Source organism: Physcomitrium patens, chromosome 19 (genome assembly GCF_059467195.1).
Source record: "Physcomitrium patens ecotype Gransden chromosome 19, ASM5946719v1, whole genome shotgun sequence".
In the NCBI taxonomy this organism is placed as follows: domain Eukaryota; kingdom Viridiplantae; phylum Streptophyta; class Bryopsida; order Funariales; family Funariaceae; genus Physcomitrium; species Physcomitrium patens.
In genome coordinates this window covers 7917808-7933795 of record NC_143428.1, presented here as the reverse complement: position 1 = coordinate 7933795, position 15988 = coordinate 7917808, and the positions used below count along the sequence as shown (strand labels likewise).

The 15988-nt window shown below is 37.6% G+C and overlaps 1 protein-coding gene across 4 annotated transcripts; it reads right to left on the bottom strand.

The window, feature by feature from the left end:
* Window positions 1–12219: 12219 nt before the first annotated feature.
* Window positions 12220–15459, bottom strand: LOC112295892 (aldehyde dehydrogenase family 3 member H1). Of its 4 annotated transcripts, none has more exons than XM_024547916.3 (11): window positions 15320–15459; window positions 14666–15205; window positions 14385–14453; window positions 14159–14255; window positions 13858–14064; window positions 13647–13762; window positions 13426–13530; window positions 13120–13292; window positions 12918–13008; window positions 12663–12812; window positions 12220–12547 (listed from the first exon to the last, which is right to left on the bottom strand). In XM_024547916.3, the coding sequence occupies exons 2-11, from the start codon at window positions 15170–15172 to the stop codon at window positions 12311–12313; spliced, it is 1752 nt and encodes a 583-aa protein (XP_024403684.1). In that variant the 5' UTR covers window positions 15173–15205; window positions 15320–15459; the 3' UTR covers window positions 12220–12310. The 4 variants fall into 4 exon arrangements, with proteins under 4 accessions (XP_024403684.1, XP_024403686.1, XP_024403685.1 ...); XM_024547918.3 differs by having other exon boundaries at window positions 15350–15453; XM_024547917.3 differs by having other exon boundaries at window positions 14666–15223; window positions 15320–15436.
* Between the last annotated feature and the right edge of the window lie 529 nt (window positions 15460–15988).

Here is a 15988-nt window from a genome sequence, read left to right as displayed (position 1 = left end):
TTAACTTTGTAACCTTTTAACTTTCATCTTTTATCTTAAAAATCTTAATATCATGTTAGTGCTGAACTTAAATATTTAAAGCTATTTATTACTGAATTTTCAATTCTAGATGAAGTTTTGTCATCAAAACTTCATTCGTAGAAAACTTCCTATATAGAACTCCGATTTACATAGTTAATACCATCTTAGAAAGCCCTAGACTAGCACTCCAGTATGGTATTCATTGTTTTTCTTTTTTTATTTTATTTTAATTCATAATTTTTAGAGTTTAAGTTTGATGGAATAAGTCTTGGAAGGTATTTAACTAAATGAACTACAAATGCTAAAAATAAAATCATAAAAATATATAACTAACTTATTGTATTGTTGGATTAATCTTGATTATTATATTATTTTATTTTTTTTCCTATCTTATATATATTTTGCATCTCTACATCAATTAATATTGAGCTCCAATCTAAGTTATAATCTAATTAAATAAAATTTAAGTGAGGGGAGAAAAATCCACTCATACCATATCTTGGACATTTGGATGAAATTTTGGCTAAAATTTTCTAAAAATATATATTAATATATTTTAAAGCTATAGAATAAATTTTTGTGGCATTTAAGTTTTGAATTTTTGAGATATGAAGAAAGTAGTACTCGAATACTTGTAATTTGGAATTTAAAACATCTACTAGAATTTTTAAGATATTAGAAGATTGAAAGTAGATCTATGGACAGTTTTTTTACCAAATTTAAATAGAGGATTAAAAGTAGATCTATAGCTAGAAAATGATTAGCTATGACTTGGTATAGAAAAAGATATTAGGAAACTTTTAGATTCTCTTAAAAGCCTTATGTACAAACTTTTTTAAATGTAAAATATTTTTATTAATAAAATATCTTTTGATATTATTAAATTTATTTTTTTATTATATTAAAAATAAATCACTTATTGGAGCTTAGCCAATATGTTAAAGCTAAATTTTCTATAGCTAGGTATCGAATATATTCCCAAATTATAAATCACATAATACAAAAATGCATTTGATATGACAACCTTAGAAGAAATTTTTGATGTTTGGTGATTTTACTAGAGGTGGAAATAATTCTTGATGGTCTAAAAAATATTTTATTTGAAAGAAGTTATAAAAGACCTAAAAAATGACCATATAATAGGATGATCTTCTTATCTTTGAATGAGATATTATCAATGACTGAGAGGACCTATTAACCACCTTCAAACAATACAAAGATCAAAATCTGTGACAAAGATAATTTTTCGTATCTCAAACTTTCTCAACATATGATGATTATTCTTTATAGAACTTATTTTTAGATGGAAAGATAATGTTATAGACATACATATTTACCTAGATTAAAAATATTTGATAGAAGATAAATATAGATAGATTTGATATTGTCTTATGGCAGAGCTTTTTAGAAGCTTTATAGATGTATATTTCATTTTATATATGTTTATAATTGATTGATAGGATAGAAATTTGGCTAATAAATTAGCTATATATCACATGTATAGGTAAGTTATGGTACAAGCTAAAAATATGACATTATTGTATTGTGATTCAATTACAATGTAAAAATAATGCATATATATATATATATATATATATATATATATATAATTTAATATAAAATATGGTAAGAGCTACATTATCAAATTTTAATTAGTTACAAAATATGATTAAATTACTACTTTAAAGCTATGAGTTTAAAATAGCTACTATTGATGTTGATTTTATGTTAATAATATTTTTTATACATTTAGATCCACCTTTATTAGATATTGGTGATTCTTGAAATCTTATTTTATTTCTTTTATTTGTTATTTAAGACACATAATATATAAATTATATTAGAAAAGGATTAAAAACAGATTTTTTTATAAAAAATAAGAATTAGGCCATCCGTAAGGATAAATAAAGATAAATGATGAGAATTTCTATTTCAATTAACCAAAAGTCATGTTCAATGGACTTTAAGGAAGATACTTAAGATCTTATTAGGAATTAGGATTACTCTTTTAAAAATATTTGAACATTAGATGCTAAGATCACTAAGTTTAGGATTTTGAATATGGTTTTGGTACAAAATTTGTGTAATTTGGAGATTTAGTAAAGGAAATATAAGCACTCAAAGTCAAGATATTGATTTTGTATCTATTATCATTCTTTAGGAGATAATGCATACATAAAGAAAGCAATGAAGCATCAACAATTAGAATTGAAGAAAAAACTTTCTTAACTATATTTTATATATATTATTTAATAAATTCTAAGTTAGAATAAAGGCGATATTAGAAGTTGAAGTCAGCACTTGGAATCTAAAGGTAGTAAATTATCCAATTTTCTAGTAGTTGTGTTTTGAATTATATCTCAATCAATTTGATAAGATTTTGACTCAATTTTTTTTTAAATGTATATTATTATGTTATTAAGCTATATACAAATTTTTGTGGCATTTAAATATTGGATTTTTGAGATATAAAGAAAATAGTACTCAATTGCTTGTAAATTTGGATTTAAATTACCTACTAGGATTTCTAAGATGCCAAACAATTAATAGTAAATTTATGGTTTATTCTATTTGTAGTAAAGCTTAAAAATATATTCTATATTATCTAAAAATTCAAAAAAAATTAAATAGTTGAATTATGAGATATGAAAATTTTAAATTAGAAAAAAACATTGCTAAAAAACATGTTTTAAAAATAATTTTGCTATAATTTGAACATTTTATGAAAAATAAAGGGATTTTTTAGAGTAAAGACTATATATATATATATATATATATGTGATTTCTCGTTTTACTTATTCCGAAGGAAACCTCCCAGCATAAATCCGTATAGGGAGGATTCGAACATGGAGAATGACTAGTTGCTTAAGCGTTCACGTTAGGGTCATAAAATCAATTACCTCATAAATGTATCATCTCTATTTCCAATATCTGAACACACAAAGAAACTATAATCTCCTCCTTCACCTTATCCATCTCTTCCTTACAGCAATTCAATCATACCAATAACTTCTATTTCTACCAATATATTCACCTTCATAATCTCCAACTGTAATACTGCGCCCTCACAGCTTTCAGTACACAATTACCCTCGTTCCAATCACTGGAATTCTTCACACAGAACTCCCATTCACATTACAGTGTTTCACACAAACACAAACTCATTCTCTGTGTTGAACTACAATCACATTTCAGCATTCAATCTTTCTTCTTCTCAAATAATACTAATTACATTTCCATTCCATAATTCACTTCACAATATTCAAAAACTTTCAATCCTCTTATTCAAAGAAAATAACAAACAAAAGAAAAGAGGTAGCACCAAGCTTACTCCGGCTCACAACTCTCACAATCTGGCATTTTCTTCCCCTCTCCCATCCTCCTTATACTACTCCGAGATACCAACTCCTATACTACAGATGATAACTACTTTTCCTGACTATTCATCCATTCTACCTACTGAACCACCTTTTCAACAGTTATCTATCCCTGTTTACACTATACACTAGGTATCTACATTCTGAAAATAACTACTTATTTTACATAGCCCTACTCCTAACTGTGCAGTGTCCTCGTAAACACTCAATTGATACCTATCTAAAAATTATCTAACAAAATTCTACAAAAATTATGATCCCTCTCACCTATTTAATTAATCAATTGTCGCAGTATTTGTTATTGGTTCTATCGATTCCGGTTCCAACTGAAAATCTTTGTCATCCTCCAATCCTTCCATTAACTCTTGCCTCAACTGAGCTGAAAGGTCTTCATTGTACTCACCTAATTCACAGACTTGAGCTTCCAATTTCAGGATCTGGGCCTCTCTCAATTCCAACTGGCGTTGAAAGTGATTCCTCTCTTCTGAAACTTCGGAAACTGGCAACGTCGATACTTGTGGTTGAGCAATATGGACTAAATCCTCTGCCAATCTTGTCACCTCGGCATTCAAGGCCTCAATTTCAACCCTTAATCGCTCCGTTTCACATCTGTATTGGTCACTCAATACCAATTTTTCTTACGCCAATAACTCGGTCTTTTCTCGTTCTATTACCAATTGATCCTTCACTTTTTCTAGTTCCAAAATTGAATGACTGCGAGCCTAGAATAGTTCTTGCCTGTGGATCTCCACCATGTACTTTCTTTCTTTCTCTCAAGCTTCCTATTGTTCCCCAATTTGTCGCTCCAATAGCAGCTTGGATTCTGCATTCACCTGAATGATCCGTTCTTGCTCTTCAATTCTTCGTGTCTACTTTGATATCACCTTTTTGCTTGCCTCTAATTCCAGTTTACCACTGCCCTCTACATCCAATGCTCGTACCATGTAATGTATTTGTGAAATGCTTTTCAATAAAGAATTTATAAGTTGTACGCCTTCTGACAGTCGGCCCTGTGGAAACGCTAATTGATTGATATCTAACAACATCGAGACTTCATTCTCCTCCTCCACCACCGAACAAATCGAATCCGTTTTTGGTGCCATTGGACGACTGGATTCTCCAATTTCATGTATTACCTCCATTGTATTGACATTCTGTGCCAACAAATTCCGTTCTCACTGTGGAGGCATTGGCACTAGTTTAGAATTTCCCTCTATTGATGATGTTTGTCGCAATGTGTATGCGATCACAACATACACATAATTAGAATATAGCAACGCTGTAAACTTTCCTATTTTGAGCTTGGCTCCCATTTTTGCATGAATACGGATTGCTACATAAGCTGCCCAATTGAACACCATCCCTTCAATCGTCCCTACCGCTGCAAACATTAACCGTCTTGACATATATGTGTTGTGTCGATACAACCCTAGATGCCTGAGCACAAAGCGTAACCATTCCATGAGCTCTGGTGTAATTGCCTCAGCCGTCCGCCAACCTTGGTTCTTCTCAAACGATGACATGCCACTTTTGAAATAACTTCCCGGTCGGAAGTCACTGGATTCTTCAGCACCCACCGCAATCTCTCCAATTGGAAGAAATAGTACTTTTTTGAAGATCTTCTCATCAATATCGATAATGCACTCTTGTACTACGCTCAATCTATTATGTGGGTCATAGTTCGCGATGTATTCTTCCACTAATGCCACATTAATTGAAGGCAAACTATTTGACCTTCGCAAAAATTGAAATATTTACGCGTTTTAAAAATCTCATATTTTCCTTGGCATCCAACAAATCTCCAACTTCATAGGCTCCATATTTGTAACGATTACTACGGATGGTGGTCCTAAATTGCGTTTAGCTTTCACATTTTGGCCACTTTTCTCTCTGTCCGTAGCTCTCTTTGCACTCTCCATCGCTATGACACTTACTCTTTCAAGCTCTAACTATCAATACTATGCTTCAGTATTCCAAAACACCTAAAATTATAACACCAAAAAGAAACAATAACAGAATGCGACACCTGAGAATGACCGTAAATGGCTGCTCCACTCCTATTCTTTTACCTAGTGGTGATAATGACAACATGTTACCCCTATTGTCCGTTTCTCATCCCCGTCCCATCTAACACATTAGTAATTACTAACTATCCTTTCAATCGCCTCTACACCCTAACGCACTTAATTAGGTCTATCCTAAGTACATTCGACGTGACCTCCTCCAGAAATTGAAAACCCGTCTCGAGTTTTACGAATGATATAACCGTAATCGATTCTCGTTAATGCGGGTATTGAATCGATGACCCATGAAATCCTCCAATTGAACAGACCCATTGGAAAATCCTTCAATCACACGATTTGGCCCATACCAGCGAACTTGAAATTTGTCCGAAAAATGATTAAATCTGCTATCAAACAACAATGCCAAATCATTGGGCATAAAACTCTTCGGATGCAGTTTACTATCATAGTAACTCTTCCGCCATTTTTGAGTTGCTTCCATATTGAAGAGAGCTGTAGTCCGTATTTCATCCAATTTGTCTAACTCTACCAATCGATATTGAAGTGATTTCTTATCTCCAAGATGTTCATCCAAAGCAATGCGCAAACTCTGAACTTTCAATTCAATGAGTAATATTGCTTCTTGCCCATACACCAATTGGAATGGTTTGGAATTAGTAGCCACTTTATATGCAGTACGATATGCTTACAATGTTGCAAATAATTTAATATCCCAATCTATTTCCGCGCCCGAAATTGTTTTGGTTAAAATCTTACATAGAATACCATTGGTCTTTTCCATCTGCCCATTGGCCCGAGGATCATATGGTGTTGTTTTCCTAAGCTTGATTTCATATGTATTTGTCAAGGTTGCTATGGTAGCATTTATGAAATGGGTGCCGCAATTGATAACCAATTCCTTTAGACACCCAAATCAAGTAATAATATTCTCGTATAGAAATGTGGCCATTGTACTGGCATTATCATAGCGGGTAGCAATAGCCTCCGCCCATTTGGTTACATAGTTTGTGGCGACTAAAATATACCGCTTTTGTCCATGTCTCGATGCTGGTGTAATAGATCCAACAAAATCAATTCCCCATTTTTCAAATGGTGCCTATGTCAAGATTGGTTCTAACGGCATCGCTAAAGTATCCGTGGATTAACCAATTCATTGACAGGAAACACAACGACGAAAAAATTGGTGCGCATCAAAAAACATTGTGGGCCACCAATATCTGGCCATTAAAGCCTTGCGAGCAGTACTGTCTCCCGCAAAATGTCTACCACAACTATCCAAATGACATCCTTCCAAAATTGTATGAACTTCACTTTGAAAGATGCAACGGCATAAAATTCCATCCCGCCCTTGTTTGTACAAGGCATCTCCAATCATGGTATATGGCACACTTTTTAAAATCAGACGCTTCTTTAGTTTTTCATTATAAGAAATGGGAAAAGTCTGAAATGTTAGATATTGGATCAATTCACCATATTCGGGTGTAATGACATCCACAGTGAATAGTTATGCATCCAAAAGAGCGTCGTTTATCAGCTCATTATCCAATATATTAGATAAATGGGATAAGTGATCTGCATTGGCATGTTTCTTGCTGGGTCAAACGTTAATTGTAAAGTTGAATTTCTGTAGAAGTAACACCCATCGAGCAATTCGTCTACTCAATTGAGGTTTATTTATCTTATCCTTAAGCGCATCATGATCAACATGGAACACAAATGAGTATTCAAGTAGATAGTGGTGGAATTCCTGTACAGAGTAGATCATTCCAAGGGCTTCTCGCTCGATAGTATTATAATTTCGTTCTGTAGCAACGAATTATCGGCTTGCATAATATATGGGATGATTTAATCTTTTTTCATCCTTTTGATTGAGAACAGATCCAATAGCAACATTAGACACGTCCACATAGACATGAAACGATTTTGTCCAAGAAGCTGTTACAAGAATTGGGGCAGATAGCAATTTTCGTTTCAATTCGTCGAATGGGAAAGTACAGTCTTCAGTCCATATTGGACTAGACCCATCTGATAGGGGTTTCTTTAATAAGTGGATTAACGGTTGACAGATAACCGCAAAAGATTCAATAAAATACTGATAGTAGTTGACATGGCCGATGAAACTGCGTACGAACGACACCATATCTGACTTTGGTAAACCCAATATACGAGTAACTTTATCGGGGTCCATAGCGATACCTTCAATAGAGACAATGTGTCCCAATAGCTTTCCCGATGGTATGCCAAATTGACACTTCTCTGAATTTAGAGATATCCCATACTTGTCGAATTGATTCAAACAGTTATCCAGGCATGCTAGATGTTCAGCCATTGTGCTAAAAGTGTAGAAATCGTTCAGAAATATCTCCATAGATAAACGTAGGTAATCTTGAAACGCTTGTGTCATTACCCATCGAAAAGTAGCCGGGGCATTACATAACCCAAATGTCATTACTTTATAGGCGAATGTGCCCTAATTTGTGGTAAACGTAGACTTCAACTGGTCTTCTTCGGTAATTTTAATTTGATTATACCCCAAAAATCCGTCCAAAAATAAGTAACATTCATGTCCGGCCACTGTGTCCAAAATACTATCTGTAAATGGTAATGAAAAATAGTCCTTCTTAGTAGCCGTATTTAACTTTCGAAAATCTTGATATATCCTGATTTTCCCATTCTTCTTCGATACCATCATGATTGGCGACACCCATGCACTATGTGGAACACGATAAATAAAATCCATATCAAAAAATTTATCCAATTCCTCTTTCACTAAAAGAGAATGTTTTGGATTAAGCCGATGTTGTCTTTGACGAACTGGCATAACACCCTCCTCCAGAATAATCTGGTGCTCACACACATCGGCTGGAATCCCTTTTAAATCCGCATACGACCATGCAAAGGCAGATTTGTGACGGACGAAAAACTGTTTCTAAGTATCCAATTCTGTACCGATAATACCGGCATATATTTTAATTAGCTGTGGCGTTTTGTTGGTACCCAGGTTAATAGATTGATACACAGGGTCTTCAACAACCTCTGATTTAATTGTCTTCTCTTGATCTGAATTTCTTGTATTATCCGACATATGGGAACCATCCAAATCTGGTGCCAATGTATTGACTCTATTGACTGCAGAATTGTTCATCCATTCGACAATAGCATGATCCGAGTTAGTCGCATCCTCTTGATGCAGTAAATATTCACTAGGGCTTCCACATTGGTAGACTCCTACCTTTGCTATTGAAGTGTTTTGTCCTACCTCAAATTGCGGTAAACCTATAGCATTGTCATCTGCTTCAATCGATTGACTCTTATTATATGATGTAAATTTTGATTCTGGCAATTGATATTCTCCATGATATTGTATCGGGTACATCTGTAGAACAATCTCGTCCCGGCCTTTTTCAATTGTCAATGTGCCTCGACTCCAATCGTTCTTAGCTTTGGCTTGATAAAGCCAAGGTCTGCCCAATAAAATGGAATACGATAACATAGAACTCTGTAATCGGAATACAATATAATCGATTTTGTACATCAATCCCATGATTATAGTGGCAATATTGCGTAAGATTCTCATTGGCTTTATCTCACTATGATTTGCCATTCGCAAGACCAATGTTGTAGGTAATAATGGCTTTAGATCTAAGTCCTCCATTATATCCACGTTCATTAAATTCACACTGGAGCCACCATCGACTTGTACCCCTGGAATTAAAACGCCATCGATTGATACATCGATTGTTGGTGCTCCCGGATCTGGGTTTAAGCTAACTTCATGAATTTCTTTAGTGCGGGATCTTTGTCATATTAATGCTGAATTCAATGTAGATTGACATTCCGGTGCTACAGCCAAAAGTTGCTTCATTGTAATTGAAGGCTGAATAACATCCAAATCCCTCAGAATGTCGTAGGGTTCCATATTGAGAGTAATTTCCAATACTCTTTTGCGTTTTATTAGTTTCAATTTTATTCCGTTCGACAACAATTCCTTCTTGGCGATTACGATTGCTATTGGTAACTTCGCCAACTTGTCTACTACTAAAGGTTCCTTTAACGTGTAAGATCTTTTATTGGGTTGTATAGGTATTGGTACTTGGTCACTTGGGATCGATCTTGATGGTCCCGATAAATTAGCACGTAGTACCGAATTGAGTTCCTCAGTCTGTTGAGGTCTCAATATTGGAATACGTCCCAATACTGATATTGGTTCGTTTAGCCCCGTGGACAACGCTACTTGCTCTCCTGCGATTGGTTCATCCATGTCCTGAATTGGATTCTTGTCTTTTTGTTGGCCTCTGGAAAGTACTGCGTTCACCACCTTGACATGATGTATTAGTGAGTCTCGTAGAACAAGGCCTTTCTCCTCTGTCAGTTGGCTTGTTTGCATTTGCTGGTCACGGTTATTAAAGGGCACATTGCACTAGTGATAAGTGTGACCAGAATGCTTACAATTTCTACATATTGGAGCATAATCATCACCGGCCCTTGGATTAGGACATTCACTCACATAATGTCTGATTTGTCTACAATGATAGCAATGAAGTGGTCTCCTGCCAACTCCTTCAGGGATAATGGGTGTTTCTACTGGTATATAACGACTAGGTCTGTTCCATGTCGGATGAGTAAAGGATCTTGGTTGACCCATTGTTACTATAAAGTCTGGCATTGGCTTCGTCATGGGTGGATATTGATGGTATCCTGGTTGATTCATTGCCAATCCGTGAGTATTGGATACACCTTCTTGGTGAAATTCAGAGTTGAAGAAATTAGAATAATTCTCGTTTTGTTTACCAATAACTACTATTTCCACCAATATATTCACCCTCATAATCTCCAACTGTAATACTGTGCCCTCACAGCTTTCAGCACACAATTACCCTCGTTCCAATCATTGAAATTCTTCACACAAAACTGCCATTCACATTACAGTTTTTCACACAAACACAGACTCATTCTCTCTACTGAACTACAATAAGATTTCAGCATTGAATCTTTCTTCTTCTCAAATAATACCAATCACATTTCCATTCCATAATTCACTTCACAATATTCAGAAACTTTCAATCCTCTTATTCAAAGAAAATAACAAACAAAAGAAAAGAGGTAGCACCAAGCTTACTCCGGCTCACAACTCTCACAATCTGGCATTTTCTTCTCCTCTCCCATCCTCCTTATACTACCACGAGATACCAACTCCTATACTACAGATGATAACTACTTTTCCTGACTATTCATGCATTCTACCTGCTGAACCACCTTTTCAGCAGTTATCTATCCCTGTTTACACTATACACTAAGTATCTACATTCTGAAAATAACTACTTATTCTACAGTTAGGCAAAAGAATCATCAAATTTGGAGTAGAGATGGAAAAGTTATAAGAGTTTGAAGTTTGGAGGGTTTTTGAATGCTACTACTCTGCCTTGGAGGTTTGTTGTTGCTGCTGTTCTGTCTTTTGCTGCTTTTTCATCTAACAACACCTATTTCCATCCAACAGTACTATTTCCATCCAACAGTACTATTTCCATCCAACTGGGCCTATTTTCATCCAGTTGCACATGTTTTCATTTAGCAGCACTGTTTCCATCTAACTGGGCCTGTTTTCATTCAATGGTGTTGTTTTCATCCAATTGCTTATTCTATCCATCTTTTCTCATCCGGCTACTTCCATTTTGCTAGTTCTATCTAATTCTTCTCTTTTATAATTTTATTTTTTATTACTTGTTCTAAATTCAATTAAATGATAACCATTACTTGGAAGGCATTATCTAGAGAGTTGAATTTAGAATCACTTGATTAATTAACCAAGCATTAAAGTAATCACTCAATTAGTGCCTACTACCTTTTGAACTTGTTGTGTAGTTATTTTTCCTCTAAAAGTGGATAGAGAGGATTTTTAGCTCACACTTCTCTCAAAGTGCATAAGTCAGGTTGAAAAACTTTGACCATGGTGGGGGCCACGGCAGAGGAATAGATTATCATCTAGATTTGCCATCACTATGTCCTTACAACAACAGACATGGAGGTCATAGACATATAAATGTGAAAAGCATTTAAGTTTACTGGACAGCAGAGAGGCACACCTAACTTCGCAGGGACTATAATTCACCAGACTACAGCAGAATTGCTTGAATGGCCTTCAACGTTGTCTTCTGGACAAGGTCGCAAATCTGAAATTGATGGAATGATTTCCGTGTTTGGCGTAGCTCCTCAGTTCACATTAATGAGAAGGCCGCAAACAATCAGCATGACGACTGCGTCGTTGAAGTTGATTGCGGAAAGAGACCTTTCCTCGATTTTACTTCTACTTTACGAGAGAAGAATATCCACTTTGTCAGCCAATTCTATGTGTGCAGCTCGCCAGCAATTAGTACAAAAGGTAGATGCTGGAGCTGCAACCTGAATTACCCTTACGGGTTAGACAGGCCGTGAAGTGGCGTCCCTACTTAGACCGCAACCACGCATAACCATTCGCTTCAAACCAGAATTATCTAGGCTGCTCCATGATACTGCATGTGCACTAAGCAGCTGCAGTCAGCTGTCGAACACATGCGAGAAGTGAAACGAAATTCATCCATGGACCGAGTCATTATGCCGATGATATGCCTCGAAGCCGTTGAAAATACGAGAAATGGTGCTTCAAAACTTCAGATGCTTGTTCTTTTGAACATGATTGGCAATATATACTGTCAATTGGCTTCCAAAGTCTAGTCCTTTTGTTTTTGTGTCAATCATGCGTGCTTGAAAATGTGATGCGTTTGATAACAAACCTTGAAATACATGGACTCTAACGAGCGTTGTGAGAGGCCGCAAAAGCAATGATCGAGAATTTTCAATATAAAGAATGAAAGATCTCCTAAAAGGAGAATAATACTACATTAAGGAAGGTCACTTTTTCAACCCTGTCAATGACAGAATGGCGCCGATATAATCCCCGTCTAACACGCATCTGAGGAAGTTTTGCTTCTTCGTCGTGAAAGGTGGGTACCGCGCAGGGAAGTCCCCTAGACTGGTTCTATACAGCACTGCTTTTTTGTGACTGAAAGCGTCGAAGGAAAACTTTCCGTGATATGAACCCATTCCACTCTCGCCAACGCCTCCGAATGGCAGACCAGGGTTAACGAACTGTATGCTTAAAAATAACAATATTGCTCATTAGCGCTCAAGTCTTCACACAAGCAGCATCGCAAGGAAAGAAATAAAGAATCCGCAAGGATGCAGTAGTCTCTGAAACACTTACGTGCATGACGGTATCATTGACAACCATGCCACCAGAAGAAACATTCTTCACCATCCGCTCCTCAACTGCCTTGTTAGTGGTAAACACATACGCCGCTAACGGCTTCGGCCGGGCATTTATGATGTCTATGGCCTCTTGTTCTCCCTGCACCTGCTCAGATGATTAGCGAGGTTAGCAACAGTTGCAAACCAGTGTACGTGCACTAGCTAAAAAAAGACACTTAGCTTTCAGGCTTCAGACCACGACACCCGTTACCTTGATGATTGGCAGAATTGGTCCAAAAATCTCCTCCGACATCAGGAATGAATCCATAAGGGCGTCGCATACAAGAGTTGGAGCAATGTACCTGCAAAACTTCAGAAGCTCACCCAAGCGATATCTAATTTCAAGCAAGAGTAGAGAAATTCTGCACAAATCGAAGGACAGATTAACATTGAAGCAGGTCTAAAATGCTTACAGTTTTTTCTCGTCTCTCTCTCCACCATGAACAATCTTGGAACATATCTGAGGATCTTCCAGAAAGCTGATGAGACGCAAATAGTGCTTGGTGTTCACGATTCGAGACAAATTTGTCGATGAAATGGGATTCTTCCCATAGAATGTTTCGATGATCTCTTTCAGATTGTCAACCTGTAGTCCCAACATCGGATACATCTTGAATATGAATAACCAAACATTCAGCATATAAGGTTGACGAACTCAATGAATATGACAATTTGGGGAACTTTGAGACCACCACAGTGGCATAAAATGAAATACTGACCAATTCCGACGCGATGCTCTCGTCAACCAAGATGTAGTCTGGTGAAATGCAAGCCTGTCCGTTGTTGTTGCCCCATTTTCCTTGCGCTATTCTCCTTAAACCTACCTGAGAAAGCAATCACATCATGGTTGAATATAATCCGCGAGACAACACAGGAAATGATGCACTCTTCACAAAGACATCCGTGCTTGGAAATCTTAAGAAACATACTATGGACATACCTTCAAATTGGCCGAGCGATCAAAATACACCGGGCACTTGCCACCGAGTTCCAATGTCACTGGAGTGAGATGCTTGGAGGCCGCAGCCATGACGATTCGTCCCACTTTTGGATTCCCTGTCAACCGATTCAACCGCAACTCGTCAACGGCTTCATTCAGAATTTGCAAAGAATCGTGCATTGATATTCGATCTACTTCGGACTAAACGCACCTGTGTAGAAAATCTTATCCCATTTCTGTTCCAACAACAAGGTGGTTTCAGCCACGCCACCTTCCACCACACGAATGACGGAGTTGTCCATGTAGAGAGGGATGAGCTTGGCCAGTAGAGCCGGCGTGGCGTAAACGACTTCCGAAGGCTTAAGCACCACCGCGCAACCAGCAGAGATGGCCCCGATCAGTGGATCTACCGACAACACTGCGACCAAGAGAATCAAACACTCAGCCCTTGATTAGAGACTTACACCTTTAATCGAGGTTACAAACAAGAGCTTGGCTCATGATGCACTTACAAAAGGGGAAGTTCCATGCAGAAATCACCAGCGTCACTCCCAGCGGCTCAGCTACAATCGACGCCGAGGATGGGAAGGTGATCATGCTCCCAGAAACCTACAACCATGACTTTGACACCATCAATGCCCCGAACATTACATGCATTATACACAGCTCTGCAAAAGCATGGGAAGCTGGGGATTTCTGCAAACTTCGAGTTCAGAGAGAAGAGCATTATTCAGTTACCCTTTGAGGAGCCATCCATTTCTTGAGCTCTTTGATGGCAAGTTTGCAAGAGGACTTGACCAGAGAAATCTGCAGTTTCAAGACACTTCAAAACTTAATTAGCATACACGCACAGTGCCCCGTGTAACGATGGTTGAGCTCGAAGCGCCAGTAGGATGCAGAAATTTTCTGGCCATGGCTAAGTGGGAGAATAATCACCTAATGAAAAAAATTAGCAAAACGAGGGTCTAAGAAGACATAATGGACACCTTGTCACAAGTGATGGATAATCTGCAACTGACCTCAGACATGTACGACTCGTGCGCAGGTTTGCCGAGGTCAGCGTACAGAGCTTCCACAATTTCGCTCTCGCTTTCGATAACCATTCGGAGGAGTCCCTTCAGCTGCTGGACACGCCATTCCGCGGGCTTCGTCCGCATGGTCATGTAAGCCTCTCGCACCTCAGCCACCAGCTGCAGCACTCTCTCATCGCCATGGTCTGCGCTTCGACCTCCAACTTTCATATCGTCTTTCACCACCACGACGTCAGCAGCCGAAGCTTGACTCACACCGACCGATTCTTTACCTCCTCTGCCGAAATTGCAGCTCCGCCTCCGCAACTGCAACTCTAGATCACCCTGCACTGAGAACGCATATCCTCGTCCCGCACGAACCAATCCCGCAACAACCCGAGTGGGAAATGCAATTCTTCCATGACAAGCAGTGCCATTCCGCCGGAGTACGAATTGAGATGAGTGGTCAGGGGTCACAATTGGAAGACCAGCCAAGGCCAGTGAAGTGGTCGTCATCACTCGCTCACTCCTCGCTCTCAAGTTCAGTCCCTATCAAGCGAAAAACCACTGAAAAAAATATGAGTACAATTCCCTGCCACCACCAGCACCTACGTTAAGGGGACAACAATTAAGCCGAGAGTATTGTAGAAAAAATAGATTTACAGCTAATTGTTGTGTATCGACGATAGCAACCAATACTGGTCGTCAATCGTAAGAGAGGATGGTAGCTCGCAGCCCCCGCTCGCACGCTCGGACGACGAGGCCTCTGGATTATATGGGTGATGGTTTTTCCCCCACTCCCTCCTCCGCGGTCGTTGATCCATCTGTGTCTGTGTTTTAACGACGGCAGCAACAGTAACAGCTACAGCGGGAAAGGTCCCGCCTGTTTTTTTTGTACTCTCTACCGTCGCTCGTTTCTGAAGGTCCACTTCACCTCTGCCGAGCCTACGTGGCCTGAATTTTCAGCTCTGTGACCTGACCAGTTTATCGGGACCGGCCCTGCCTTGAGAATAAGCTAGTTCACTAGTTATATAACGGACATTAATTGGTTTTTGGTTCATCATTTTAGCAATAATTAAATTGGTCAATTATTTTTTCAATAATTTGATTGTGTATGTAAAATTATTGTGATTGATTGTTGAGTTTAAACAATTTGATTTTATTTATTTATTAATTTATTTTTGTTTGTTTGTTTGTGTAGGTAGATAGGTGATTTGTAAGCATGCAACTTTGTTTAATTTTTTGGAAAAAATTGTCACTATCTAAAGGGTAACTTATATGTAAAAGCCCTCTTTAAATTTGTCTTGGAGATTGGGTTTTGAAGATTAGTGA